The 27,983-nt window shown below is 37.7% G+C and overlaps 1 protein-coding gene across 2 annotated transcripts in view; it reads left to right on the top strand.

Annotated features, from left to right (window-relative positions):
* Positions 1-27,690, top strand: part of MBD5 (methyl-CpG binding domain protein 5) — a 151,445-nt gene extending 123,755 nt beyond the window's left edge. For both annotated transcript variants that reach the window (XM_087710683.1, XM_087710690.1), the window contains exons 9-12: positions 845-2,053; positions 15,616-15,689; positions 22,574-22,649; positions 23,741-27,690. In XM_087710683.1, the coding sequence (XP_087566809.1) occupies positions 845-2,053; positions 15,616-15,689; positions 22,574-22,649; positions 23,741-23,812 (1,431 nt within the window). In that variant the 3' untranslated portion in view covers positions 23,813-27,690. The remainder of the gene's footprint in view (positions 1-844; positions 2,054-15,615; positions 15,690-22,573; positions 22,650-23,740) is intronic.
* Positions 27,691-27,983: the final 293 nt, after the last annotated feature.

Here is a 27,983-nt window from a genome sequence, read left to right as displayed (position 1 = left end):
TAACAGCCAAAAATCTATAAGATACACCCAAAAGGATTCAGGAAGCAAAATCTTTGTTGTCAAGTGTAATAATAGAATCTTCATAAATGAATGTAAATAAAGATGAGTTCACAACTGTAAATTGTAATAAAATATGGAAGCTATGAACACAAGTTATTAGGGAATAAGAGGGAAATCCCCGCGTATATAAAGCATCACTCCCTGGGATTACATGGTAGCTGTAGAAGTACAAGAATCTTTTTTTGTAATTTTAGGAAGACATAGTTGCTTTAAAGAGTTGCAAGGAAGTGCTGTGCTTCTGCTCCTGTATTCCTCAACAGGCCTGCTTTGATTTGTTCCTGAAGTACTATACTACACAGTCTTGAGAATTAAATGTATACAAAATGGATTTATTTCTGAAATGAATGTTTTCCCATGATCCAAGTATACATTTTTCAAAGTATATCATCCAACCCAAGAAGTATATTTTTCTCAGAGGAAAAAGAATATTCCAAATTTCTTTGAGCTTATCAACCAAAGGATATAGGGAAGGACATATATCAAATGAAAGCAACAAGAAAATGGTATTTAGCTGAGATTCGAATTTAAAACTCCAGTGATGGATCATGCTTGTTTAGTTAGGAGACATATCCTGCAATATAAGTTGGACAGTGCAAGAAAACTTTAGTAAATATTATATATCACACTAACCTAATGTTACTTTTAATTGTATTCTTCCTTCGTAGATACATACTTGAGAAAGGTATGAGTACCCCAGGATTGCTTTAGCCCCTTTTTTAAACTATTAGCAACTTTCCTTGTCTTAAGACGGCCTCTAATTTTATTTTCCTTATTGTTTTTAAAGGTGAGAATGCAGGAAGAGAGCGCTTTTCTGAACAAGAGAATTATCTCTCAAATAGGGATGCCACCAGTTCCTGAAAGTTCCAGTGCAGCAATTCCTCCTTTTCAAGATACTGTATGCAATTTACAACAAAGGACAGAACCATCTGTAGGACAACAGGCAAAGGACATCAATTTAGCTGCCCAGAGTGATGGTTCAGTTGATGCCATCTACAAAGCAGTGGTAGATGCTGCAGGCAAGGGGATGCAAGTAGTCATCACCACGGCGGTTAACAGTACCACCCAAATGAGCCCTATTCCAGCTCTGAGTGCCATGAGTGCCTTTACAGCCTCAATTGGTGATCCATTAAATCTTTCCAGTGCTGTCAATGCAGTAATACACGGACGGAATATTGGCATTTCTGATCATGAAGATAGAGCAAGGAACATTGCAAGGGGGGCACGATTATTGAAGAATTCGGAACACCTTAAAAATTCCAGCGATGGGGATAGTTTGGAATATTATAAACCAACAGGTTGCAACACACCAAAAAAACAGTGGGAAGGGGAGCAGAGCCCTGGAGGGGAGATGAACCGATGGAAATGCGAGGAGGTTTTAGATCATTCGTCCCATATCCTCAGTAGCCCTTGCCACGAAAGGTCCAACAATATTTCCACATTGCCATTAGTCCAAGGCAAGCAACACCCAGTATTATTACCCCAACGAAATTGTCACAGCGATAAGATGGTGGAGGAGAACTTCAGGTATAGCAATTACAAAAGAACTATGATGAGTTTTAAAGAGAGATTCGAGAACACTGTGGAACGATGTGCGCACATAAATGGAAACCGGCCTCAACAGAGCAGAGGGTTTGGAGAGCTGCTGAATCCTTCTAAGCAAGACCTAGGCGTGGATGAACAGTCTCCAAGTTCCTCCAATAGTTTTGAAAATTCTCTGATTAAAGACTACATCCATTACAATGGAGACTTTAATGCCAAAAGCATTAATGGGTGTGTGCCTAGTCCTTCAGATGCTAAAAGCATCAGTAGCGAAGATGACCTAAGGAATCCCGATTCCCCATCTTCAAACGAGTTGATACATTACAGACCAAGGACGTTTAACGTTGGGGACTTGGTCTGGAGCCAAATTAAAGGACTGTCGTCTTGGCCTGGTAAATTAGTGAGAGAAGATGATGTTCGCAACTCATGTCAACAAACCACTGAGGATGGGAAGGTACATTTATGCATATGTATACCTATATTTATATATTGACAAAGGTATGACATGATCAAGATTTGTAGTAACATTTTTTAAAGGTGGGAGGGAAATGGTATTGATTGCATTTTTTGATTTGCATCCCTTTCTGTTGTCTATAATTTTTAAAAGGTATTATTGCTTTGTATTAACACTTGTCAGCCTTTAGAATAGCTTAGGCATAGCACTGTCTTTTAAAAAATGCGTAAAATAGGAGACTAACATATATTCTACTGAAATTTTTTAAAAAATGAGGCTCCATTCTGTACACTCAAATTAGGTCATGCTATTTTGATGCAATTTGAATATTCCGTAATGTCTAGGTGTCATTTTTATTTCTTTGTCTAAAGCAAATATTTAGGATTTTGTTCCATTTATTATTATAAATGTAAATGTTGCAAAGGTTTGCAGGAAAACAGGATTTTCAGAAAGGATTGCCTTACCTATTGGAAACCTGTGTCTGTTTCAGATAGCAGCAGGGTATTTTCAAAATACCCCTGCTGTCGGAAACCTGCTTTTCTGACAAGGGGGATAGCACCTTTTTCAGCACTGCTCCCAAACTCTGATATACATCCTTTTGGGGAACAGCATTTTGCCTCCCTCTGGAGCCATGAACTTTTAAAGCTGAGATAAAATAAGTCAAACTATCCTAAGCAGAATAAAAAGTATTCCCTACTTTAAATTCTTGATGCAGACTCCGAAAATGTTAATAGCAAGAAAGCCATACCATTATTTTCCCCCTTAAACAGTTTAAAGCTGGATCAAGACACGCTCTGTGGTCACTAAAGAGAATAGGACAAAAACTGTCTTTGCAAGGCAAATCATTTCTGCTCTGGTTGTAATGTTTGTACATATACACCCTGTGAATTTCTACTCTGACCTGGTGCTTCTTACCAAGGGGCAGACTTTACTTTTAGAAGTTGAGAACCCTCAAGATTGTCTAATGAAACAGATTAGAAAGTGTGATTCTTATGATAATGAGGGTTGAGACCAGACTTCAGAAGGTGCTTTATTACATGTTACCAGGGTTTAAATTATTCCCCACTCATTATTCAGTGTCCAGCTTAAACTCACAAGCTCTCTTCTACTACTGGTGTATTTTCCATTGTTTGCCATTTCACAATATCAGTTCTTGCTCAGCTCATGTACACACATTAATACCACTATTCAGATTTCAAACACATTACTATTTCAATTCCATCTGTTCTTGTAACATTTGGAGATGTGTGATCCTGGTTTATTTGCAGTAATGATGATCATCACCATCATAGCCTTTATTTTATACATATCAAAGTAGCATACATAATGCTCCTGCCTTCTATTTTTCCCCAACAACCCTGAAAGAATGATGGCTTGAGAGACAGCTCAATTGACCCAGAACCATCCAGGTAGCTTTCATGTCTAAGGAGGACTAGCATTCACAGTCTCCCAGTTTCTAGTTTATTAGAAACCATACTAAACTGGCTCACCATTTGGAAAATATAATGTTTATGAATTACAAGAGGTTATTAGAGGCCACTTATCTATTCGTTGTTGTTAGTTGCAAAGTCATATCCAACCCATCGCAACTCCATGGATAATGTTCCTCAAGGCCTTCCTGTTCTGTACCATCCTCTGGAGTCCATTTAAGCTCATGCCTACTGCTTTGGTGACCCATCCAGCCACCTCATTCTCTGTCGTCCCCTTCTTCTTTTGCTCTCAGTCGTTCCCAGCATTAGGCTCCTCTCCAGTGAGTCCTAGCTTCTCATTAGGTGGCCAAAATATTTGAGTTTCATCTTCAGGATCTGGCCTTCTAAGAACAGTCAGAGTTGATCTCCTATATCATAAATCTATTTGGTGGTAATATAAACTTCTTAAATATTTATTAAAGACAGCATTCTTTTCAGTATGTAAGTATCCTAAACATTTGTTTAAGCAAATTTAATTAAAGCCTTCAGGGTTAACAGGTATTAAATGTTAAAATAGATTTCATGAAAACTATTTTGAAGGAAATATCTATATAGAAATTTGTACTAACAATTTGCTGATTTTGCATACAACATACTTCATTTCTGTCCATCTTGCTCTGTTTCATTATTTATTTCATCAACTAATGTAAAAAAATTCAAATAAAAAACCTTTTTAGTGTTAGACGATATCAAAAATTAACATTTTCAGGGCAACAAGCATTCAATCATTTCTCCAAAAACGGGGGGAAATCTGATAGTCTAAATCAGTGGTCCCCAACCCCCGGTCCGCGGACCGGTGCCGGGCCGTGGAGTACCTGGCACCGGGCCGCGCAGCGGCCAGGGGCCGTGATCGCTGCAGCGGCCGGGGGCTGCCACCAAAGGACCTTCCCGGAGTTGCTTTTCTGAGCAACGGGGAGACAGAAGGGACAAAGTACCGTCCGTTTTGCCCATGCCACGAGGGCAGCAGGAAGACTAGGACAGGGATCTCCTCTTGGCTCCAGCCAGGGAGAGAAGCAGCAGAGAAAGGTAAACCAGCATTTTATATTTTATTTGCTTTGCGCCCGAGTGGGGCGGGGAAAACACCTCGCCAGAGGCTGCTGGAGAACTCTTTCCAAAGAGAGGGTCTGGGAACTGGGCGGGCGAGATTGGAGCGGGGAGCCAGGGAGCGCACTTGCTCTCCTTTCCCATGGCCTGCCTTTCTCCACGGAGCCTGTGGATGCGGCTGCTGGCTGTGCAGGTGGCCTGGAGGGAACCCCCGAAGCTCCTGGCATGGTCCTGGCATTGGAGATCCGCGTTTCCAAAGCGTAGCATTATTTCACTCCTCTCCTGTTTTTTGTGGGGGGAGCTACGAGAAGCGGGTGGTGGCACTTGGGGAATATTTGTGTCCCCGGGAGATCTGCTCTTCCCCGCCCCTTACCTCCGAAGGGGAGGCCAGGCGTGGGAGAGAGTGCTAATGATAATGACCGATTCCCTCCTGTTTCGGTGGGTTTGGGGGGGGGTGGGGAGAGAAGGTAGTTGCAGAGCCTGGACTGAAGTTAGGAGGCTGACTCACTACAATAAGCAGTGACCATTATTTGGAGGAAGAAAAAGCATAGCAGTGCGACGGAGATTCACTCTTTCAGAACCTGCATCATCTTTTTTTCAAAAAAAAAAAAAAGCCTTTTAAACATTCTTACTCCTAAAGGCAAAAAACCCCATGAGGCTTGCTGGAGAACGGAGCGGAGGTGACGTACGAGGGGGAGGCTGGGCGCCATGGTGGGGGAAGCTGTTGCTGAAATAATTTGATCTGTCAGGAACTCGGAGGTTCCTTGGGGGAGGTCAGTGGGAAGCCTTTGCCGGCCCAACGCCAGCCGTAGCTCTGAAGTTGCTTTCCTTTCTACTGAATCCCCGGTCTTCATACACTCCCTCTTGCAGCACGCCCCGATGTGAAAAACGCCGAGATCGGCACACTTGGGGCTGCTGCTGCTGTGATGTCCAGGGAGGCTCCGCTGGTCTCTAGAACCCATCCACGGGGGGAGGGATCGTCTTCCCGAATGGGCTGGTAAGGGGATAGAAAAGGTTTTTCTCCAGTTCCAGGTTTCAGCTTCTTGGCTCCATTATCTCATTATCTCTTTCCAGCTTCTTTTGTTGAGCCTCTAATTAAGGTTCATTTTTATGCCTTAATAAAGATCACCTGGTTAAAAAGAAGGAAGAGGCTCCACTGGTCCGGAGCCCATCTGCAGGTTGGGAAGGAGGGACAGACAGAAAAACAGACAGACAGAGACACAGAGAGAGATGCACACACAGAGTGAGTGAGTGAGTGAGTGAGTGAGAAACAGATAGACACACACACATACATATACACACAGAGTGACAGAGAGAGGAAGGGAGGGGAGAGGGATAGAGTGATAGAGAGGGAGGGAGAGACAGACACACACAGAGTGTGTGATTAAGTGAGTGAGTGAGAGATAGACACACACACACACACATACACACAGAGTGACAGAGAGAGAGGAAGGGAGGGGAGAGAGATAGAGAGAGAGAGCTTTCAATTTGTAGGGATGTAACCTGGCTGTTTTTGCCTGCTCTCAAAAAGATGAGCAGGGTTGAACCTGGCTAATAATTGGAGGGGAACCCACCTGGGAATCTCAGTACTGTATATTTAATAGTAAAATATTAAAAATTGTCCAAAAGCAACAATGACAATTTTCATACTACTGCTAAGAAAATTACGACACATCAATAAAATTATAGGAGCTGAGTTTAACTCAAGAGAAACTTTTCTAAAGGTAGACAGTTATATAACAATTCCACAATTCTGAAAGAACAAGCTTGTTCTATATGAAATTTAATGCTACAGTAGAATGAAGTAACACTGAAGGTAAGTGCAGGTAGTCCTCAATGCACGACCACAATTGAGCCCCAAATGTATGTTGTTAAGTGAGAAATTGATTGAGTTTTGCCCCATTTTACAATTTTTCTTGCCACATTTGTTAAGTGAAACAATTTTTTTAAATCAAACATCCCCCTCCCCCGTCAATGGTGTCCCTTACCTAAAAGTCCACTGGGTAATTTTGGTCATTTGCTCTCAGATGAACCAATCTCACTGTTGTTGCAGGAAAAAATGGCACAATATTTATTTATTAGACTTATATATGCTGCTTTGGGCTTCTGATGTTCGCTGCAGCGCAAAAGCTCCTGGGCCATGCGCAAAGGCTCCAGGGAAGAGAGGGAACAACGCCCCCCCACCCCTGCGCGCGCTCAGCGGGCCACTGTAAAATTATCAAAGGCTGACTGGTCCGCGGCGATAAAAAGGTTGGGGACCACTGGTCTAAATGACTGTAGAAGAAGGAGTGGCAGAACATGTGGGCAGAGTTTTTTGTTTGTTTATAACATTGATTGACCACCCATATTATCAAAGGGTAACTGAGTTAAAAGAGGAATCAGGCATAGCTGCAAGCAAATTAAGTCCAATCTCCCTTGAATTCCATTGACTCTTATCTAACCCCAAGTAGGTGCTAACAGTGAGTTGAGAAGATTCCTGTGCTTAGGCATGATTAGTAATAAATCAGTTTAATTGGACCTTTACATGTTAAGCTGATCTTTCGTATCTGATATTAATTTTCTCAAATAGCCATTAGCATCTGCTTGGGATTATATAACAGTCAACAGAATTCAAGGGTGAATTCGTTTGCTTATGGCTACATAAGATTCTAGGCTGATCCATCTTGTAACTCTGCCCCCAGATTCTACCACACCTTCTACAATAATTTTCCAACAGAAATATAAACTGAAGGTGATTTAAGTAAATAAAGTTTTTTTTATATTATAAGGAGAAAATGGTAAACTGAATTTCATGTTGTCCAGGAATGGAAAAAACAACAACAACAAGTTTACCTATATGTGTTGATCACTTATGATCAGTACCAAATCGTAATTATAAATAATTTAAATTGTAACAATTCTGACATTTAGTTAGAAGTCATTATATTAATTATATTATGACATTACAAATAATGAGCCAAGTAAGTGCAAATCTTCCTCTGCACATAACATTATTATATGGAATTTTGAAAAAAGATGCACCAAAACTTTTCCTGTTACTTTTGACTCCATAGCCACAAAATATATTTAGCCAGTTTGCATTGTGTAATATTTGTTTCACGATTTAATGTGCATTTACAATTCATGCTTTTGTACTTATAAAGATTAATAAATAAACTACTAAGTGCCATACAGCAGCAACAGCTTCCAATCATCCTCTATGGTGAAGATATTTTGGAAGAGCTCTGTTTTAGCTTTCTTCCAAATGTCAATGGGGGTGCGGCCAATCTGACTTTGGAGAGATAGCTTATTTCAGAATGAGGCACCACGACCAAGAAGTCCTGCTTACAAGCAATGCTCATTCTCTTCTCATAGGGAGGGATCTGTAGCATGCCCTTTCAGCACAAATGTTTGGGATGGGTAGATTCAATCTACGTACATTAGACAGTCTCCAAGGTAGTGAGGACCAAAGCCATAAAAGGTAATAGTCAGTGCTTTAAATTGGATTTGATTATTCTACTAAATTCTATCCTATGGTTGTTAATATGTGGACTGCCACATTCTGTACCAATTGGATCTTTCAAAAAATAACCTCACTTATGGTGAATTGAATAATATAAGAGAAAGTTGATAATTGCTGGAGTTTTGTTATAGAGTCTGATGATCTAGGGATCGTTGCAATAGATGCCCCAGCTGAAGTTGGGAAACTTATAGTCATGATTTCCAGCTATGGGTCTAAAAGAAGTTACAAAGCTAGGAGGTGCCCTTGATTGCAAACTTGTTCCTTCAGTGATACTTGCATCTATCCAAAACTTGAGCACTTAAAACAATAAGCTTTCTGCACTAATACATCTTGTTGGGATTGATCTTGAGGCTTTTCCCTCAGAGTCTACAGAGTCAACAGCCACAGCCTCATCTATACCGGTTGGTGTAACAATGTAAACCTGGGTATAATCTTCATCATCCTTATATACATACAAATTGATGGATTTGTTCCTGCTGCAAGTCATCCATAAGAACTACCATACGATTTCTGTTCCATGACAGGGCCTGAATCTAGACTGAAAGATATTGAGATAATCTAATTTATTAGGGCCTTCATAATTGCTGTCACATTGTCTACTCAACAACCTTTTCCAAAAGAGGAAATTGTGACAGCAATAGTTTTGGAAAATAGTGGATGGCCTTTTGAAGAATAGGTGCATAACTATCTTTTTCAGAACTGGGAGTATCACTCTATTGGTCATTCACTGCTTCCCTGTACCCTACCTCTCCTTCCTTCCATGGCAGCTTGAACCAAGACAGATATGGATGTAACCTACATGTGATGGAGCCCATCACACAGAGAACCTTATGCAATTTCTCAGCAGTCACACATTCAAGCAACTTCAGAAAACATTACCTTTGTGATTTCAATAGGTCCTGCCATGTTAGTATGTATTTCCTGCCAAATTTGTAATTTTGTTTACAACTACCTTAGTAGAAATGTTGCCACAACCTGAAGAAAACTTTACCAAATCACCTTTAGTGATTGATTGATTGATTTATTATTTAATGAGTGCGTGAGGATGCTTAACATATAATATTAGGAACTGTGGCGGTGCAGTGGTTAGAATGCAATACTGACAGGAGTTCAATCCTAATGGAGCTCAAGGTTGACTCAGACTTCCATCCTTCCAAGGTCAATAAAATGAGAACCCAGATTGTTGGAAGCAATGTCCTGACTGTGTAAACTGCTTAGAGAGGGCTATTAAGCACTATGAAGTACTATATAAGTCTAAGAGCTATTACTATTGCTAATAAGTGCAGATATATAGGCATTTTGCTGCCCTTAGTGTTACACCATAGACACAAACATGTGTTCTCACACTTCTTTGGTCATATTTGTTTTTTTCTTCCTTTAATGACATTCCACATGCCTCTTTTGATGCTTCATCTCCCAGAACTCCTCAGGAAAACCAAATAGGTCTCTTGGATCTGCATAGTGGGAGAGACAACTTGTGGGCAATACTGCCAAGTATTTTTGCCATCTTCTGAGATCAACAGAGCACTCATTGAACATCCCACTGGAAGAAAATTCACCAAGTATCTACTGGATACTAAGTGGTTAAATATCATATAAGTGCACAAGACATCTTAATTAACTCTATGAAGGTTGGTGATCCCAGTTGACTTAATACTGATCAGAAAATAATTTGTCCATGATAACGTCTGATGGAGATGTCCCTCACCTTCAGATTGCAATCTAATTGTTAGAGAGTAAAGACTGTATTAGGCATATAGCCTCTTATATGCATCAGAGCTGTAGTTGTCCCAGTGGCCATGAAATTTTGAGCCAACCAAAGGCCTGAAAGCTGAAATACTCAGGCATCAAAAACTGGGGGGAAATGGAGACTAGGCCAGTAATGGGGCCAAGAAGCATGGGCAGGAATGCTGCTGAGTAACAGAGAGGAGAGATACCATCAGCAACCTTTGCTTATTTCTGGTACCAAAATTCAACATTAGGGCCTTCTGACCAATCAACTGCAAAGTTGTTCATTTGACTACCATCAAGTTCTGCCAAAAGAAAATTGTCACTCTAACCTATCCCCAACACTAGAGTCAAGGTTGGTGTAGTATCTCACAAGAGATCTCAGAACAGCGCTGTCTTTATTTTTCTTAATCAGGTCTTGGTTATTCATGGAAGATTCACTCTCTTCTTGTTAGAACTGGAATTAACCAGCAGCCATTTGAAGCCAGGGCCAGCAACAACCCGCCACCTAAGTACTCAGAAGAAGGGATTGGTACCATTTTTTTCCATCCACCATCTCTGTAACAATCTACTTAGTGCCTTCCATCATATTTCCTTCTCCAACAATTTATATCTTTCCTTTTCTCTTATAACTGTGCCAATTGCTCCATAAATACAGCACTTCAATCGCTCATTCCCCAGTTCAATTTCTGTCTCCTGCTCTCTTCTATTTCATTCTGCTATTCAGCCTTTGGCTACTTCTACCAGGTAGACCTTTGTTATGTCCTCTCACTAAGTCTACAAACTTCACTCTTTGCCTACACTGAAGTTTCTCTCTCCTGGGAAAAAGGGATATCCTTTCAAACTATTTTAGCCCCAGGAGTCATCATCCCCTTGGGTTTCTATCTATTGACAAAATACCAACAATAGTATAGGGAGAGAAAATACTTATAGCTTGTACCCAAGATGTAGATTTGTAACCTGAAAAAAGACAAAAGAATAGTTATTGAAAAATAAAAATTTACATAGAATTATTATGTAAATTATCAGTAAGATAAAAAGAGCATATAAAACAGAAAGCTAAATGTTTGGATATTTGTTGGATAGCTTTATCAAGATACCATGAAAATTTAAAGTCATTAAGAAGCAACTTCCAATTTCTTCAGAGCACTTACAAGCATAGTTAATATTGTTACTGCCCTCCCAAATTATATAGCATAGTTCCAATCTTCTATACAGTAATTTTTAATCAATAAATCTGGGAATCAGCAGTTCATTTTTAATCCATTTTGATAAAGGATTTCCGGTCTTTTATAAAATTAGTTATTGCTCCTTCCTTAGTTAAACCATTCAATTGAGACATTTCTGCAAGGCCTACCATCTTCACATTTCATTATTCCATTCTAGGTATTTATAGGTTTTTTTCCATTTTGTACATATACAGTAATAGCCTTACTGCAGTTACCATATATAAAGCCAATATTCCATGAGAGTTTCTAGTTGGCTATCCTCATAAGAAAAGTTCCAGTTTTGACTAAATATTGATTTTTCTCTGCATCATCATATGTGTTTGCTCCATTTTTTTCACGTCGTAAGTCTACTGTGTATCATCAAATGTCCCTTCATGATCTTCACATTTCCAACAAAGAGGTATCTTTATACTCTTAGACTGAAATGTTTATTTTCAATGTTAATGACTGCCGAATACAACCAATATCTATTTATGTAAACTGCTACGTTCATATTAGAAAAATAATTAAATATTGTACGGGAGCCAATGGTGGCTTAGTGGTTAGAATGCAGTATTGCAGGCTAACTCTGCCCACAGCCTGGAGTTCGATCCTTATCGGCTCAGGATTGACTAAGCCTTCCATCCTTCCAAGGTTGATAAAATAAGGACTGCGTTTGATGGGGGCAATATCCTGACTCTGTAAACCACTTAGAGAGGGTTATAAAGCATTACAAAGTGGTATATAAGTTTAGGTGCTATTGGTATAACCAACAATATAACACAATCACCAATGTGTTATGTACAGATTCCCCGGAACATCTGTAAAAATGTGCATAAGCCAGTAATAAAACATGGGTGGGAATGGAGAGTTGAAAAAGTTACTGCTAGGTTCTCATGGTAGGTATTGTAGAATGTATTGCTAAGGTTCATCAATTAGTTTTCCTCATCTAAGAGGGTGAAGTGTAAGACACATTCAATTTATTGATCTGAAAAGAAATTATTTTTTCTACTCCTAATTTACTTTTAAAATAGGAGAATTGTCTTAGATGAATTAGACTATGATAATAGAGACAGATTAGTTTTTTCTGTGTAATCTTCCTTTGGGAATTTTTTTCTCTAATTTAAGAGTGGTCCAGCTCTTGAATCATGACATTTACCTATGGATATTAATTATCTCAGCATGTTCTAAAAGTATCAGAAGACTGAGGAGATAAGTAGAAATAGATACACTTTTTATTATGAGAATTACAGCTACTTTTAAACTTCAGTAGGACCATTCTAATATTTGAATTAACAAATGAAAATGTCTTTAAGAAAAGGGAAGACACTGTACTAGCATACAGGTGGTTCTCATTTTATGACCAGAATTGAGACCGGAATCTTGGTCAATGAACAAAGCAGTTTTTAAGACACCCACGTGACTGCTTCATTGAACAACTGCAACAAACTGGCTCTCCCAATTTGATCATTAAATCATGCAGTCACTTGGCTAGTGAGAGGGGTGGCGTATAAGTTTAATAAATAAATAAAAGAACCATGCAGGTCATTCAGCAGATACAGTGAAAGAACTGCCTACCATACATAGGAAGGAACTCATGCCCTTGGCTGGAGAAATGAAGCAGGGATCCCAAAGAATCAAGCTTTGTTTCTGTAGTCCAGCAAAAGACTTCTGTCCTCCCCTCCTCACCCGCATACATGGATTTTCTGGGGAAGCTGGCAGAGAAGATTACAAATGGTGATCACATCATCACGAGGTAACCAGTCATAAATATGAACGGTTTGCCAACCACCCAGATCACAGTTGCATGACTGCAGGAGGAGGGAGTCAGTGGTGGGAATAAAATATTTTTACTACCAGTTCTGTAGGTGTGGCATGGTGGACGTCGCAGGGCAAGGATACTGTAAAATCTCCATTTCTACCCCACCAACCTGCTTTCCCGTTCCATTCTCCTGTGCAGGGCAACAGAAGAAGACCAGCCGATCAGCTGGGACTCGGGAGGCAGCAAATAGATGGGGTGGAGCCAGCCAGAGGTGGTATTTGCTGGTTCTCTGAACTACTCAAAATTTCCGCTACGGGTTCTCCAGAACCTGTCAGAACTGGTTGAATACCACCTCTGGAGAGAGAGTATCAAAGCATTTTACTATGGCCAGAAGTGCTTTATGGACCAATTTCATTATATACATGATGTACAATGATTAAAAAGGCTATACTATACAATAAAGCACCCTCTCCAAGCCACCATACCTTTGAACAGTCATTAAACAAACCCTTGTAAGTTAAGGACCACTTGTAGTAACTTTTGAATTTCCCAGCAAAAGGTTTTCATTTACACATTTTGTAATGAGCAGTGTCCACAATCATTCAGAAGGTCCTGGAATACGAAGTAAATGTTATCAGTGCAGCCTCACAAACTCTACTGTATTAATTAGAGGAAGAAACGTTGACCATGGAGTTGCAGGCAGTTACGTGATGTAGATATTCAGGATGGAAATTCTGTGCTTCACTTCTGCAGTTGCTTTTAATGAAATTCTTGGGAGTATTGATGTTGTAATGGTTCACGCATTCATAAAATGTATACATTAGCAATTATTGGAATAAAAAGCTATTGTTTAAATGAAAATGTTAAAAAATAAAACCTTCACCAAAGTAATATAGGATGTCATCAAACCAAAGTAATAAAGGATGTAATAATAGCATTGTTTCCGACTTTAAATGTTAATTTAGAAGTTTATTGTAAGTGATGTTAATTTAGATGTTTTTTGTTAGTGAAATGAACTATGAAGTTTTTTTAATACTATTTGAAAAACAAAGTTATTTACACATAATAATTGTAATGTCATTTGTACATATAGCTATAGAAAACAACTCAAGCATTTACAAAGTTCGGTTAGAAACAGAATTTACTATAAAAAAAAATCCTGCTGCTGAAATATATAATTTTTATCACTTCAATGCAGCTGAAATCTCTGTGTTACCCAATTTGTAGCTTTGTTGTTTAATTACAGTGAACCAAATTGTATTCTGTAGTAGTGGTGCCAAAACAAAATTTATATTCACTGTTTCAATAATTAACAATATTAAGACAATGGATTATTGTCTGAGAAGATACTTCCATTGCTTGTTATTTAAAAATCATATGGAGGGCCTATTCTTACTGCTAAGCTTTGGTTGGCCCCTCAGAATCTAAAGGAAGCTATTACTAAGGAAAAATGCAACGTTGCTATTGGTCTGTTGCAATTGTCCTAAAATTTTATTCTACTTTTCCTTATGAGAATTTTTTCCCAAAGCAAATGGGTGTTATTATTGAGAGATGAAACTTTAGGTCAAACTTGATTTCATTGAGGGCCGCATCAGGTGATGTCTGACCTCAGGGGCCCGAGGTGGGCGTGGCTAGCTCAAAATCACTCGTGTGTGGAGGGCTTTGGTGCCCGAGTGTTCTGCCAGTGAAAATGAGCCCCCTTTATGGCTGCAACGGCTTCCTGCAACCCTCTGTCAGCAAAAACAGAGCTTGGTAGGGCCATACTCAGGAGCCCGTTTCTTCTGGCAGAGGCACTGCAGGCTGATCCTTTTGCTGCTTCCAGGGCAGCCCTGCGGGCCAGATGTAAACATCCCACATGCCAGATCTGGCCCTCGGGCCTTGAGTTTGATATCCCTGCTTTAGGAGACGCCACAATAGGGAAACTCGCTTGGGGTTATACTCCATAAAATAATCTTACGCCCCAATGAATACAACTATGAGTTTTTTCTTAAACACTTGCTTTTGGGGGGCAGTTGCTACCTATGCTGCTAATCTTATAATGTTATATAAACAATAAGTCTGACTTAGATTTGAACTAGAATTCTTCTGCTGCAGAAATTAAATGTTGGATTTTATGAGTGGGTAAATTTCAAATACAGGTGGTCCTCAACTTTCGACCATTTTTTTAGCGCCCAAAATTACAGCAGCATTGAAAAAAGTTATTTAAGACCAGTCTTTGCATTTACAACCATTGCAGTTCTGCGATCATAATACGGGCACTTGGCAACCAACAATGTGTTTTCAACAGTTGCTGCACCCTGAAGTTATATAGTCATTATTTGTGACCTGGAAGGGGGCTTCCATCAAACAAAATTAATGGAGGAAACCAGATTTGCTTAATGACCACATGGTTCCCTCAAAGATCACATCAAAAAGATCCTAAAATTGGGTGCAGTCACATGATGACTTATTTAAACATTGCATCCCTTAGCAACAGAAGTTCCAATTCAATTGTGATTGTAAGTCGAGGACTATGTGTAATCCTATTCATTGTGTATGTTTTCAATATTCACCTTGAAATACTTAGGATCTCATAAACAATTTGGTAAGGAGTTAGAGATATTACTTTTTCATGCAATGACAATTAGCTTATGTTATATGGATTAGCTTAGTAAAGGTAGTACAATTTTTATTTTGAAGTAAACAAAAATAATTTTTATTTTGAAGAACATGGAAAAACTAGTGCGTAGTCTATCAGAGTGAGTTCACAGTGGAACATTTGGTATTACTGTGATCTCTTGAAGCTGAGATTATATCTGGAATAATTGAATGTCTAGGTAATGTAATTTGTTGTTCATACTTTCTCTCAGGTGGAACCTGACAAGTTGAAAACACTAACAGAAGGTCTGGAAGCCTACAACCATGTCCGAAAACGGAATAGAAAGTAAGTACCCTGTAAATCTTGGCAATCATCGTGTAAGGAATTCAGGAACTAAAAAGGAGGAAATTACCAACTTAAATTTAAAAAGATTAAAAAATGTAATAAAAAAAACATAAATTTATATAGCTTCAGCCCAATGCCATCCTACATTGATGGCAGGGCTATTTCCGACTAGCAAGTCATTTTGTGTGCATGTCAGTCCCAGGGGGCACTGTAAAAGATGGATAGTTGTTTGAAAAGTGCAGGGATGGCTAACCTTTTTGTTGTTGGGTGCCAAAAATATGGGCGTGCAATAGTGTGCGCGCATGCCAGCACCCATAATGCAAAGTGTGCCCCATATGTGCAGGCGTGCACAATCACCACCACCCCCGTGAGCCTCACTGCTCACCTCCAAGCTGAGCTTGGTATTTGCTCTGGAGGGCCGAGGGAGACTGTTTTCGCCCTCCCTAGGCTCACAGAAAGCCTCTGGAGAGCAAAAAATGGACTCAAGGGGCCTACCAGAAATTTGGTAGGCCCTTTGGGCCTGTTTTCCACCCTCCCCAGGCTCCAGAGGCTTTCCTGGAGCATGGGGGGGGGCAAAAACTGTCTCCCTCAGCCCCCCAGAAGCCAGAAACAGATTGTTTCCAAACTTTCGGTAAACCCATTGGGCCCATTCATCCTCCCCAGGCTCTGGGGGGATTTCCTGCAGCCCATGAAGGCAAAAACGGCCTCCCCCAGCCCTCCAGAAGGCCAAAAAACAGCTGGCCAGCATGCGCATGCACACTGGTGCTGACAACTTGCGTGCCAGCAGATATGGCTCCACGTGCCACCTGTGGCACACGTGCCATAGGTTTGTCATCATGGGAATAGTGCCTCATTCACACTAAATGTCCTCTGTGAGAATCCCCCATTTTTCCATGTGGTATTTTGTTGTAGCCATACTAATGCATAGTCTATTTAAACATCTCCAGGCCATCCATTACTCCACCAAAACTCCAGGCAACTCCTCAAGCAATTCTATCCAAATTATGAAGATGTTTAATTTGAAGTTTCCATCTTTTCTTCTCATGGGAATAAATTATATCCATCACATACAAATAAAAAATTGAAACGCTGAATTTAAGGAAATCAAAACCATATTGTCTCAAAGTTGCGTGGCTTCACTACCACTGAGTCACACACACATCAAGGGAAATGTTTCTCCTAAAAGCCGTTTCAGTGCCCAAGATGCAACAGGCTTCTATTGCGTTCTATTGGATTGAAGGAGGAAGAGGAGATAGTATAAATGATTGCATCTGCTCCCCCCTTCCCAATCCCTTCCTCTAATCTGCTCCCCCCCCAAATATTGTCACTAGTCAATAATTCCTAACCCCAAATATTGGCCATCGGCCAAGCCCTTATTTTGAGCCAAGGCAATCCATTTATCTAAGATTATAAAATGAACATGGCCTCTGGCAAACTTACAAGCTGATTAGTCTGTCCCATCTGTAATTACATCACTGAATAAAGACTGCCTTGTGCAGCTTGTAGAGAGGAAAAGTGATATACCTTAACAGATTGAAAAGCAATGAGCAGGTGAGCAATTAAATGAGTGACTGGTGGAGAGGGCACAGGAGACAAAGGAGGAAGCAATTATCCCCACTGGAGTTTAGCTCAGCGCAATTACCCTTTGCAAACATTTTAACATCCTATCTATGAAGAACTACTACTATTACTACTACTACTGTTACTATTACTGCTATTACAAGCGGAAACATTTTTGAATACATATAGTATTAAAACTTTTAGTCCTGCAAACAAATAAGGAGTAAACAACATCGGCATAGTTTTTCTTTTGCCTACTCAGCATATTTCCAGTTGTATTAGATTTTTATCCCATCTGTATTACTTTATAAGTAATTCAAGGTGGTAAACATTCCTAATACTTACCTCCTCCACCTGTTTTTCCTACAATAATCATTCCTGTGAGATCAGTTGGGCTGAAACAGTGTAATTGGCTCAAAGTCACCGAGGAGACTAGAACTCCCAGTCTTCTAGTTTCAAGACCAGCACCTTAACCACTACACCAAACTGGGTCTCTACTTAAAGGACAGAAGGGAAATTCTGCCTTTGCCAAAATACTGCATAGTTGTTAAAGCAATTCATCTTTTCTTGCTAATAGTAACTTGCAAATACAACAACCTATTTTAGTTTTGTTTAAAGTTTTCTACTCCATTTGAATTTGGGTTATTTACTGTTTTAGTGTCTCCCTATGTGACATCGTAAGCATATAACTCATTTAGGCGCAGTCCCTACCACATGGGACGATGACAACACAAGAAAGAAGAAATATCTGATAGATTAGCTAGAGTGATCAATCATCTCTTGTGGTTTTGGTTTTATTTTAGATTTTTATTAGGGAGACGTTAGACAACGGTTAAGATTCCCACTTAACCTCTCATGCCAGGCAAAATATATAAAAGTTTATGACCTGAGGGATGGTTGTGCCAAGTAGGTATCTCCATAGATGGCAAAGAAAATAGCTATTCTATTTTATTAACAACAAAAGTTCTAATTATAGTTGAGTAAGCCAGACTTTCAATTTGTACATGCTTAAAGATTTTCCAACTGTAACCACCAGTCATACCAATAATTTCATTTAAAATTATAGCTCCTATAGTTAATGATATATAACAGATTAAAAAATTGCAATCCTGTCTATGTTTGCATTAAACTTTTAATTAGATATGTTGTTTTATGGTCTTGTTGTTTTCTTTTTTCTTTTCTCCTGATAATTAATTGCTGTACCAAACTATTTTTCTTTTCCTACTGTAAAGGCTGATCAATAAAAGTATTTGATGTTATATTTATCAGAATCCAATATAATCCGGTAATCTAAAAGTTTCTTGTTAGTATGCAATTTAGAATAGAAACCTTGCAAAGTTGAATCACACTACAGTCAGTCAGTCTTCCCCCGTCTGTCCTTCATAAATAAAGGCACCACATAAATACAATTCACAGAATAGCCCAAAGCACATATTCCAGTAGAGAGCAGTTCCTGGAAGATGGGCTGCAGCATGAGTCCAAAAACTCAGAAAAGTAAACCCCTGTTCCCAGTGCTCGAACAAGATTCGAGCTTGAAACATTATCCTGCGATATGTGTATTTGCCTTTATTCATGTCATTTAATGCTGATCAGTGTTGGACACAGGTGAGACATTTGCTTTGATGCAATTTAAAGTTCTTCAACAGCAGCATGCAAAAAAATAGGCAATCCAAATCAAGATAAGTATGTAACCCTACAATAAATACAGCATTAATAATAACAAAAATAAAAGCTGAAATAGAATAAATAAAAAATATAAGCATTAATCTATCTCTACATCAAAAAGTGAATATAGTATAACGATTATCTATAGCAGTATTTCTTAAAATAATCCTCAAAACCCTCTAAGGCACTGGTGTCAAACTCTATGGCATCACGAGATGTATCGTGACTTTTTTGTCTTTGCGGAGCAGGGATGGGCGTAGCCTGCGCCTGATACATCCAGCCTGCGGGCTGCCAGTTTGACACCCTTTCTTAAGGAGTCTGGAAAATCAAATTATTTGTCAGCCTACGCTGAAAAATAATACAATATTAAAATCCCATTAAACAATTGTGAGAAGCAGTAGCAACAGTGAATGTGTCAATTTTAATTTTTCACATAGTAAATATCAATAAATATAAAACTCAGAGGAAAAAAAGGTCTTTGCATAAATTTTGGGAATGGGTCCTGAGATAAAAAAGAAAAATTACTAATCCATAGTAACAAAGCTGAAAATTTTACCAAATTTGTCAGTTATTACGAGATGAATTTTGATAAACTTCTATTTTTCAACTGTTTATTTCCAATTCAGTTCAATATCTTTAGCCATCTGTCAATTCAGATATGGGGGGGCTGGGCGGGGACAGAAGTCAAGTTATAAATGTACAAAAAAATTCCCTTCATATAACAGATAAAAATTCTTAACAATAGAAATGGTCTTTCCCTTTTTTCTAGTGCTATGTGGAGAAGTCGTGAATACAGCATTTCAATTAAAGCTAGGATCTCAATCACACTCAATGTGCTTTGTTGAATTGGTGCTTGCAGTAGTCTTATGACACCAGTTGCAGTCCAATTCAGAATGGGAATTCAAACTAGGAAGGCATAGCCCCCCCAATGTACTAAAGTTTACATCCCTGAATTCAGAATGAATTCAGTTATTTGAGGCAAAAATAGCCCATGGAGAGAATTAATGCAGGTTAATTGAAGTGCAAAAGCACCCATATGTTAACAATTTGATTTCACATACAAAAAATCCCCAGAAATACTTGCAATTGGATTGGAATTATAGTCAGACATATTTTAATATATTCCATTATGTGAAAAGAGACAATGATGAGTTAAAGTGAATTCCTGCATATATGGAAATTGTAATTATTATTCAGCAGATTAAATAAAGATAAACACTGGGTTTTTAAATGCAGTGATAGAAATGAACAGGATATATAAGTCTCTTCTCATCCATTATTTCTAATTGGATTTCATGTTATATGAACAAATCTCTTCCCTTTGCACCTGTATGTTCATCATACATTTGTTATTTCTGAACATATAGATATTTAAGGATTCTGGGCATTTTATCATTTTAAAAATTCTCTAGAAAGCTTATATTTTGAGCCAGTTTGGTGTGATGGTTAAATGCTGGCCTAGAAACCAGGAAACTGTGAGTTCTAGTCACTTCTTAGGCATGAAGGCCAGCTTTTTCACAAGACTGTACATTTGATGTTGTGTGTGTGTGTAATATGAATAGAATAAAATGGCAGCTACAGCCAAATGCCATCAGTTTGAAAGAAAGAATCCTAATCCATTTTGTTATGCATGAATCTGATAGTGGGTGGGGCTAATCCATGCACAAATGTACAGTCTCTTCCAGATTTAACAGATATCTAGGATTAATGGGCACCGTCCCACCTAAATAGTCCATTAAATCAAGATTTTATTATAATATTGGACTGAAATTATATTTGATTTCTGTTACCCATTAGAATTAACATATTATTTCAGTTATTATTTCTGTACCATAAAATTTAAGATTTTTTTTTAATGAGTTTTAAATCATGACTTCTCTCTGGATTAATTCCTAATCTACAGATGCTAAATGACATAACCTTAACAGTTTGTTACTCTATATAGCTATATATGTTATTAAAATGCATACAAATTGTTCGTGATCTATTGTTAAATTTCTGTGGCAGTTTTGATAGATGTTCAGAGGAAAGAAGGGATTTGAAAATTTGCACAAACAGATGTTATGTGTACTATTCTGTTTTAAAAATAAAAAGTAATTTGCAGCTGAGAAAGTAAACATCTTTTTGTCCTCAATACTGCAGTGTTCATATAGCTATTAAAAATAGAATATTGTAACTATTTTGGAAACATATTTAAAACCTTCATATGGTTGTTATGCTTCTTTGATGTTTGTTAGGATTTACACTGAATTTAGAATTGAAATTCCTTACCGAAATGACCACATTTTCTGTCCTCTTACTGAGTTATGCTATTAGACAGATTTCACTTCAGTGAAACTCTTCTAAAGGAGAAATCCAGTTCAAATAGAAGCCTTCACATGTTCAAGAAAGGCCTACTTCTGCAGAGAGAAAACATGGAGACTATTGCCCCCCCCCCCAAGTTGCACAACTAGGAGAAAGGAGAGGCTGCTGATCTTTTGTCCCATCTTGGATTGCGCACATTGATTGGAGCTGCTATTTGTGTTGCTATTTGGTTTATGCACAAGCTGATCTCATTCAGCACCCATCTCAGAAAACTATAATATTCTTGAAGGCCTTTCAGCACTGTAGTCATGAAGAGGAGTAACTTGTTTTGAATAAATGATTTAGTTCACAATTTTTCTCACAAAATTTCCATATACATGGTTAATTATTAAGTAGGGAAAAAAACATTTATGCAAATTATCGTTATATTCTCTTGTCTTGTTAAAATATTCATCTTCCTTTTTGTTCTGTTGTTGATATATAATAAGACTCCATATACTTCTGTTTCTCCCACAATTTTACTGCACTGATATATTTCGAGATTCTCAGATCCCAGTTTTAATCAGTGCATCTCCAACTTTTTCTTCAATGTTTTATTATTTTTTATAAAATCCTATAAGTCTATAATTTACATACATACATACATACATACATACATACATACATACACATATACATATACATATGCATATACATATATATACTTTTTAAATATAATATTTAAAAAGCTCTAACCAACTGCTTTCAATTTGTATCTTTTCTTTCTTTCAAGTCTTTAAGTCATTAATTATTATTCCTAATATTATTCTTAATTCCTTTCATTTCCTATAAAGCTTTCTTCAAATATATCTTGATGGTTTTGATCAGCTATTAACATTCTACTGATACATCAATATGTGTCATATATATACTTTTGGATGTGTTTGGAGGGAGGGAGGGGGGGAGAGAGAGAGATAACAGACAAGACATTCCCTCTACTTGTGGGAACCAACAGGTAGCATTGGAAGTCACAATCACAGTATGGCAACTCAATGCAGCATAATCCCAAGCCAGGTTATGAACACCAAAATGCAATCACATGATTGCTAGGACACTGCAATGGTCAGAACTACAAGAACCAGTTGTACAGTAAGTAGCATTTGTGCAGTGCCGTTGAATGAGTGGTCATAATCTGAAGACTACTTGCATGTCTCTGTGTGTGCACATTAAACTGAAAATACAAAGTAAAATGTATTGCTGTTATTGAAAAACTGAATAGAATGTTAACTTGAAGTTGCAATATATATATTTTTAAAGTATATTCTACTGAAAAGCTACAGCATTATTGTAAATCTATTCCTCTATTTTCATCTTAGAACTGGGAAGCTAAATAACCATTTAGAAGCTGCTATCCATGAGGCCATGAGTGAACTTGACAAAATGTCTGGGAATGTAAGTACCTAATAGTTAATTTGGGGGAAGGGGTGTGACAGCAGAGGGAGGAGAAATAGGGAGGATTCCCCAAGCCCAGTATTTGTGAAGAAGCAGATAACTGGAACAGAAACACGGAAGAAGGGGAAGGTTTACAGAAAATAAATTTTCCACATGGTTTAAGATAATGAGTTGACCATAGTATTCCAAAATATACATTCCCAATAAATTCATTAAATATATTTAAATATATGCTCAGATCTAAAATAGAAGTAATAAATTGACTCATATTGGTTCTCTAGACACTGTATCTTGTCCAGTGTCTTCAACAAGTGACTTCTTCCACCTTTATCATTACCATTCATATTTGGTAACCTATCCCAGTGTACCATATCATTGTGCTCACTGTTTCTGACTATCAGAGATGTGTTGTAAAGAAAGAACCTGGTGAGGCAAGAACCAATAGTTTCCAGATTAATGGAGAATTTATATGCCAACATACCTCAAGTGCCTCTCAAAGTCAGCCAAAAGTTGACCAAATATCCATTGACTTTCAAGGCAGGGGGAAGAGACTGAGAATTCAAACCATGAACCATATGTATAGGTTTCGCTCTGACATACTGAAATAGGAAGCTCTTCTATATCTTTGTACCTTCATTCTAGGCTATAACAAAACTGATCTAGCTGAGTCAAATATATGTAGAGATAAAATATGTTATCTAGTATATAAAATGTTTAAAATATTATCTAATATTTCATTACTGTTAATGAGGAGCAGGGTGGCTTGCGTGGTTAGGGGGCTGGGTTGACAAGCAGAAAGCCCACATTTGAGGCCTAGTTGCTGCAGTGGGACAGGGTGAGCTCCTATAAATCGTTCCAGCTCTAGCTGACCTAGCAGTTCGAAAGCGTGCATTCAAAAGAAGACAGATAGGTACCCCTTTGATAGGCTTGTTAATGGGGACATGAAAGGAGCCCCCAACTGGGCGCCCCACAGGCAATGGTGATGTCACAGCTAATCCTTTCAACCTGGAAGCAACTCAACCTGGTGCTTTTGACAGGAGTGCAATGCAATTACTCTTAATCCTTAAAGTCTTCCTTTTTGTTTTCCCTAGGTGCATCAGATTCCACAGGGAGACAGACAGCTGAAGCCTCCAAAACCCAAGAGGAGGAAGATCTCTAGATAACATTGAATGTCTTTGTTACTGATCTGGCTCTTACATAACATGCACATAATTTTCATATATATAGATATATATATATATAGATATATATATATAATCACCACAAGGTGCTAAACAAAACAGTGGTACAGTATTCTTATTGCTAAAGAGGGAGAAGTTAATCCAGATCTTCTAAAGATTGAAGAGTGTCTATAAATCCTTTTTTTCTATAATACTAAAATTGTGATTATAAAATTATAGTCCAAATGTTTCTGCAAAATTTTCATTATGTACATAGATAAAACAGAATTTCATGACGATATCTGAAATGTAAATAGTGTACTATTGTCATGTACAAGCATACCTAATGCACACTTTATCTTTTATTGTACAAAAGAATAGTGTACAAAATTCTTTGGTTTCTATTGAGTACACATACAAGAGACTACCAATGTAAAGTGATAAATAAAAATACAGCCTAAATGCTTTTATATAATAATGTAAAAAATGCTGTTTTTGTATTTAACAGCAGTGAAAAGGCATGATTATGTAATCCCCTAATTATGACATAACACTTTTTGCCACTGAGTGTTCATTTATAGTGTCTGTTTGGAATGAACCTGGCCTGGAAGTACTGTACTCCATTTTGGGTCCCTGTAGGAGAGTGAAACCTTGCAGATTCCTAATGGGATGTGGGATCATAGGTCAAATTAAGATATCAAAAGCTGCAACTACCAGTTGCATGGTTGTTGTTTTTTAATTGAGTTTTAAATTATAGTATTGTAGATTTTTTTAATTAAAAATATTTAGATAGACTATTGAGTCAGCTTTAACAGAATTTCCTAGCTACCCGCTTTGAAATCAGAAACATATCAGCATTCATTTTTACTACCTTCCCCCCCCCCCCAAAGCTTTTAACAAAGCCTAAAGTAGCTATTCCAATTTATTTAAGCAAAGAACACAGTTTTTATTAAAGTATGAGAGCAATAGCCCAATTGATGGATTCATTGTTGTTGCTAATTGTTAGCAGTAAGATTACAATTTAGCAAAAACGTGTTCCTAAATTAACAAAGGGATTCAGTGACTAGTTGTCCTTGGATATTTTTACTGTATTCAGTGGACTGGATGAGCGTAAGCAGTTACTGAATTCCCCTGCCTGCCAATACCAACAGCATTTTCCTTATTAATACTAAAGGTTAAAGGTGGCTTGCTAACCTATTAGCGGCAGTGGCCAGGATCCAAAGGACTCCACAGCTAGTTCAGTGCACCTATAAGATTTTTCAAAGTATCTTTTGAACAAAATCTCCTTTTTCCCAGTTTGGAGATTACCAGCGTTCTTGAACCGTTGGCAACTTTCAAAACAATTCTTTCCGATACGGTGGAGTTCTTGTTTGAGAAAGGTAGCAATTAGTTCAAGCCCGGTTGAAACAAATCCAAGTCCTTGAATGGACCTAAGGTAGTTCTTTGGATCCCAGCCAGTGATTTTATCAGTATTATGTAACATATCAGATTTATTTTATTTAATAAGAATTATTTATACCATTAACAGATTCGTATATATAAATATATAAATATATCTTTATATATATTTATATTAATGTGGCAGAAATGTGCAGGTTGAATCTATTAACCAGATTATTTATGTTATGTTAATTTTGAAAGAAATGTGAAGCATATATGTTAGAATATGATAGTACACTACAGATACATGAACCTGAAGCTGTGAGGTTTCTCAAAATACCCAGTGTGTACCTTTGAAAGAAATTATAATGCAGTGTCATTTTTAATATGGGTGCTGCATATAATGGCAGTGGCCTTCCCCCCTTTTCCAAGTATCCCAATTCACTCTGCCTAGGCCCAAGATGGAGTCTCCTGAGGACTACCTGCTACCTCTTCATCTAGGAGTCACCGTTGTATCTCATCCTGGAACGTCATTCCTTAAAATGGCCTAGTTACCTCTCCTAGCAAAGATTACTGGTAATCAGCAGTATCCAAGGCTGATGACAATAAGTCTATAACCAAAATGTAGTGCTTATATGAAGAGAACTTATCACCTGCCCAAGTTCATGTTCTCTGGGCCCCACTCCACTTTCCATGTGAAATGAGCCCCAGAGGACAACAGCTTTCGGGAAACAATTCCCCACACTCCCCCAGTCAGTTCTCCTTCCCAATACACATGACTCTAGCATGCAGCTAGAGCACCTCCTCTCATCTGGACAGCTCTTATTCCTTTGTCCACACCCCAGTCTGAGGGAATGCAATTAATCACACTAAGCTACAGTGACCTGGAGACAGGAATTCTTCCACCTTCTACCTGATGGGTAGGTTCATTGTGTCTTCTATGTGATGGCAGGGTAGTCTCCACAATCCTACATGAAAGCTCATTTGAAATGATACTTTGTGTAGATCAGTTAGCACTCTTTTATTTTTATTTTATTTTTTTGTTACTAGTTGATGTGTTTGTTATGTTTAAAGAGTTAATGTTGTCCATTTTTCGTACCAGCCGGCTTTCTGCTCGTGTCTAAACAGATGTTTCTATTCATGAATACTCATGGGTGTGTGTATGGGTGGATGTGTGTTTATATTTAGTAGTTTTTTAAAGATTCTTTTTTGTCCCTAAAACTGAATTTGTATTGACCAACCCTTCTTTTGACATTTTTAACTAATTAGGTTTGTACTCTTTTCTCACCAATGTATACTTTACATTAGTAGACTATGTAAAGTATTTTTGTGCACTCGATTTCATTGGTTAATATTGGCATTGATGTGGGTGCTAGGAATAGTTTGTTTCAGTCCATACAGATTTTTCCCTCCTTTTTAGAGTTTTTATGGTTTTATGTAAGCAGTTGATGTAAATATTGTGAGCATTACAGGTCATGCAGTGTTGTAACATTTTTAAAAATGTTGCACATACTTTACAATTAAAAAGCTGGTCGCTCGTACTTGAATTTGCCCATAGAGCCATTTCTTTCTCTTTGCATTAATGCATAAATGACTTCTTTTTTTAAAAAAAACAAACAAACAAACTCAAGGCCCAACCCTATGTTTTTGTTGTTGTTATTGTTTAACAAATCTATATTTTTCTAACAGAAGATTTTAACATTTAAAATGTTTTGCCACCATTCTAATTTATAATAATAAGCTCCTATATTTAGAGAATGGGGGAAAAATACCTTCATTTGCAAAGGTAGAAAACAAACTCAAGGCCTGATTCTGTAACTTGGCACGATGCAGAACCAGTGAAATTGGGCCCCATAAGATGACTAGCCTCTCATTAGCTCAATTAGTGGATGTTTGTGTGGTGTTTTGAGGATATAAAGTGGTAACTATCCTCATGTGTCTATTTATTTATTTATTCTTGGTCAATTGTGATAAAAAATTATATAAAATCAAAGAAATTATTCTTTCTATCATGGAGATTTATGAACACATTTCTGTTTATGAAGAAGTTTTAGTTCCTCTAGCCAATTATTTAGACTGGCATGTACTGCTGGCACTAGTTCTGAAAATCATATCCAAAGGATGGAAATTAATATATGTCCCATAGCAGTTATGGCCACAATCTTAAGTTTGGGGTTTTGTTTTCATCTTCATATTTAAATTGACCAATGCCATTGTGCAGACAACATGCTAATAACGCAATATTATTTGTGAATTCCCAGAATTTAACAGTATAAAATATCATGGTGGACTGAATTACCTTTTATTAGCTACAGTTTGTATTTTGCTACATAGGGTTTTTAATATGAATATTCCAGAAGAGCAGTAGCATAATAATGCTTTTCTATTTTAAAAGAACCCCATTCTAGTCTTATTAAGAGTTAGATTTTTTTTAAAAAAAATACCAGTTTTGTAAAATTTGATAAAATTGTCAATATTATGATTAAATCACACAAAAAATCTCACTGTGATGTTCTCTTCCGAAAGGGGGCCATATTTGCACAACACTGAGCTGGGAGGGTTGCACATCCCTGACTTAACAATGGGGTGTACATTGTAATATTAAATAATCAAAAACTAATGCTGAGTTAAATATTTAAATCTGAGATTCTTTGGCCCTCCATATTTGCATGTTGTATCCACATTCTAATATTGGTGTCAATTAATTAAATACCATATCCACAGGCCCATTAAAACTTGAAAATATATATTTTCTTCTATACTTTGCACATTACTTCTAGTGAAAGCTTAGTAT

This window comes from Thamnophis sirtalis, unplaced genomic scaffold (genome assembly GCF_051295495.1).
Source record: "Thamnophis sirtalis isolate CommonGarterSnake01/CBP01778 unplaced genomic scaffold, rThaSir2_p1.2 scaffold_1, whole genome shotgun sequence".
NCBI lineage: Eukaryota > Metazoa > Chordata > Lepidosauria > Squamata > Natricidae > Thamnophis > Thamnophis sirtalis.
The sequence above is the reverse complement of the archived record's forward strand: the minus strand, read 5'-3'. Positions and strand labels throughout refer to the sequence as shown.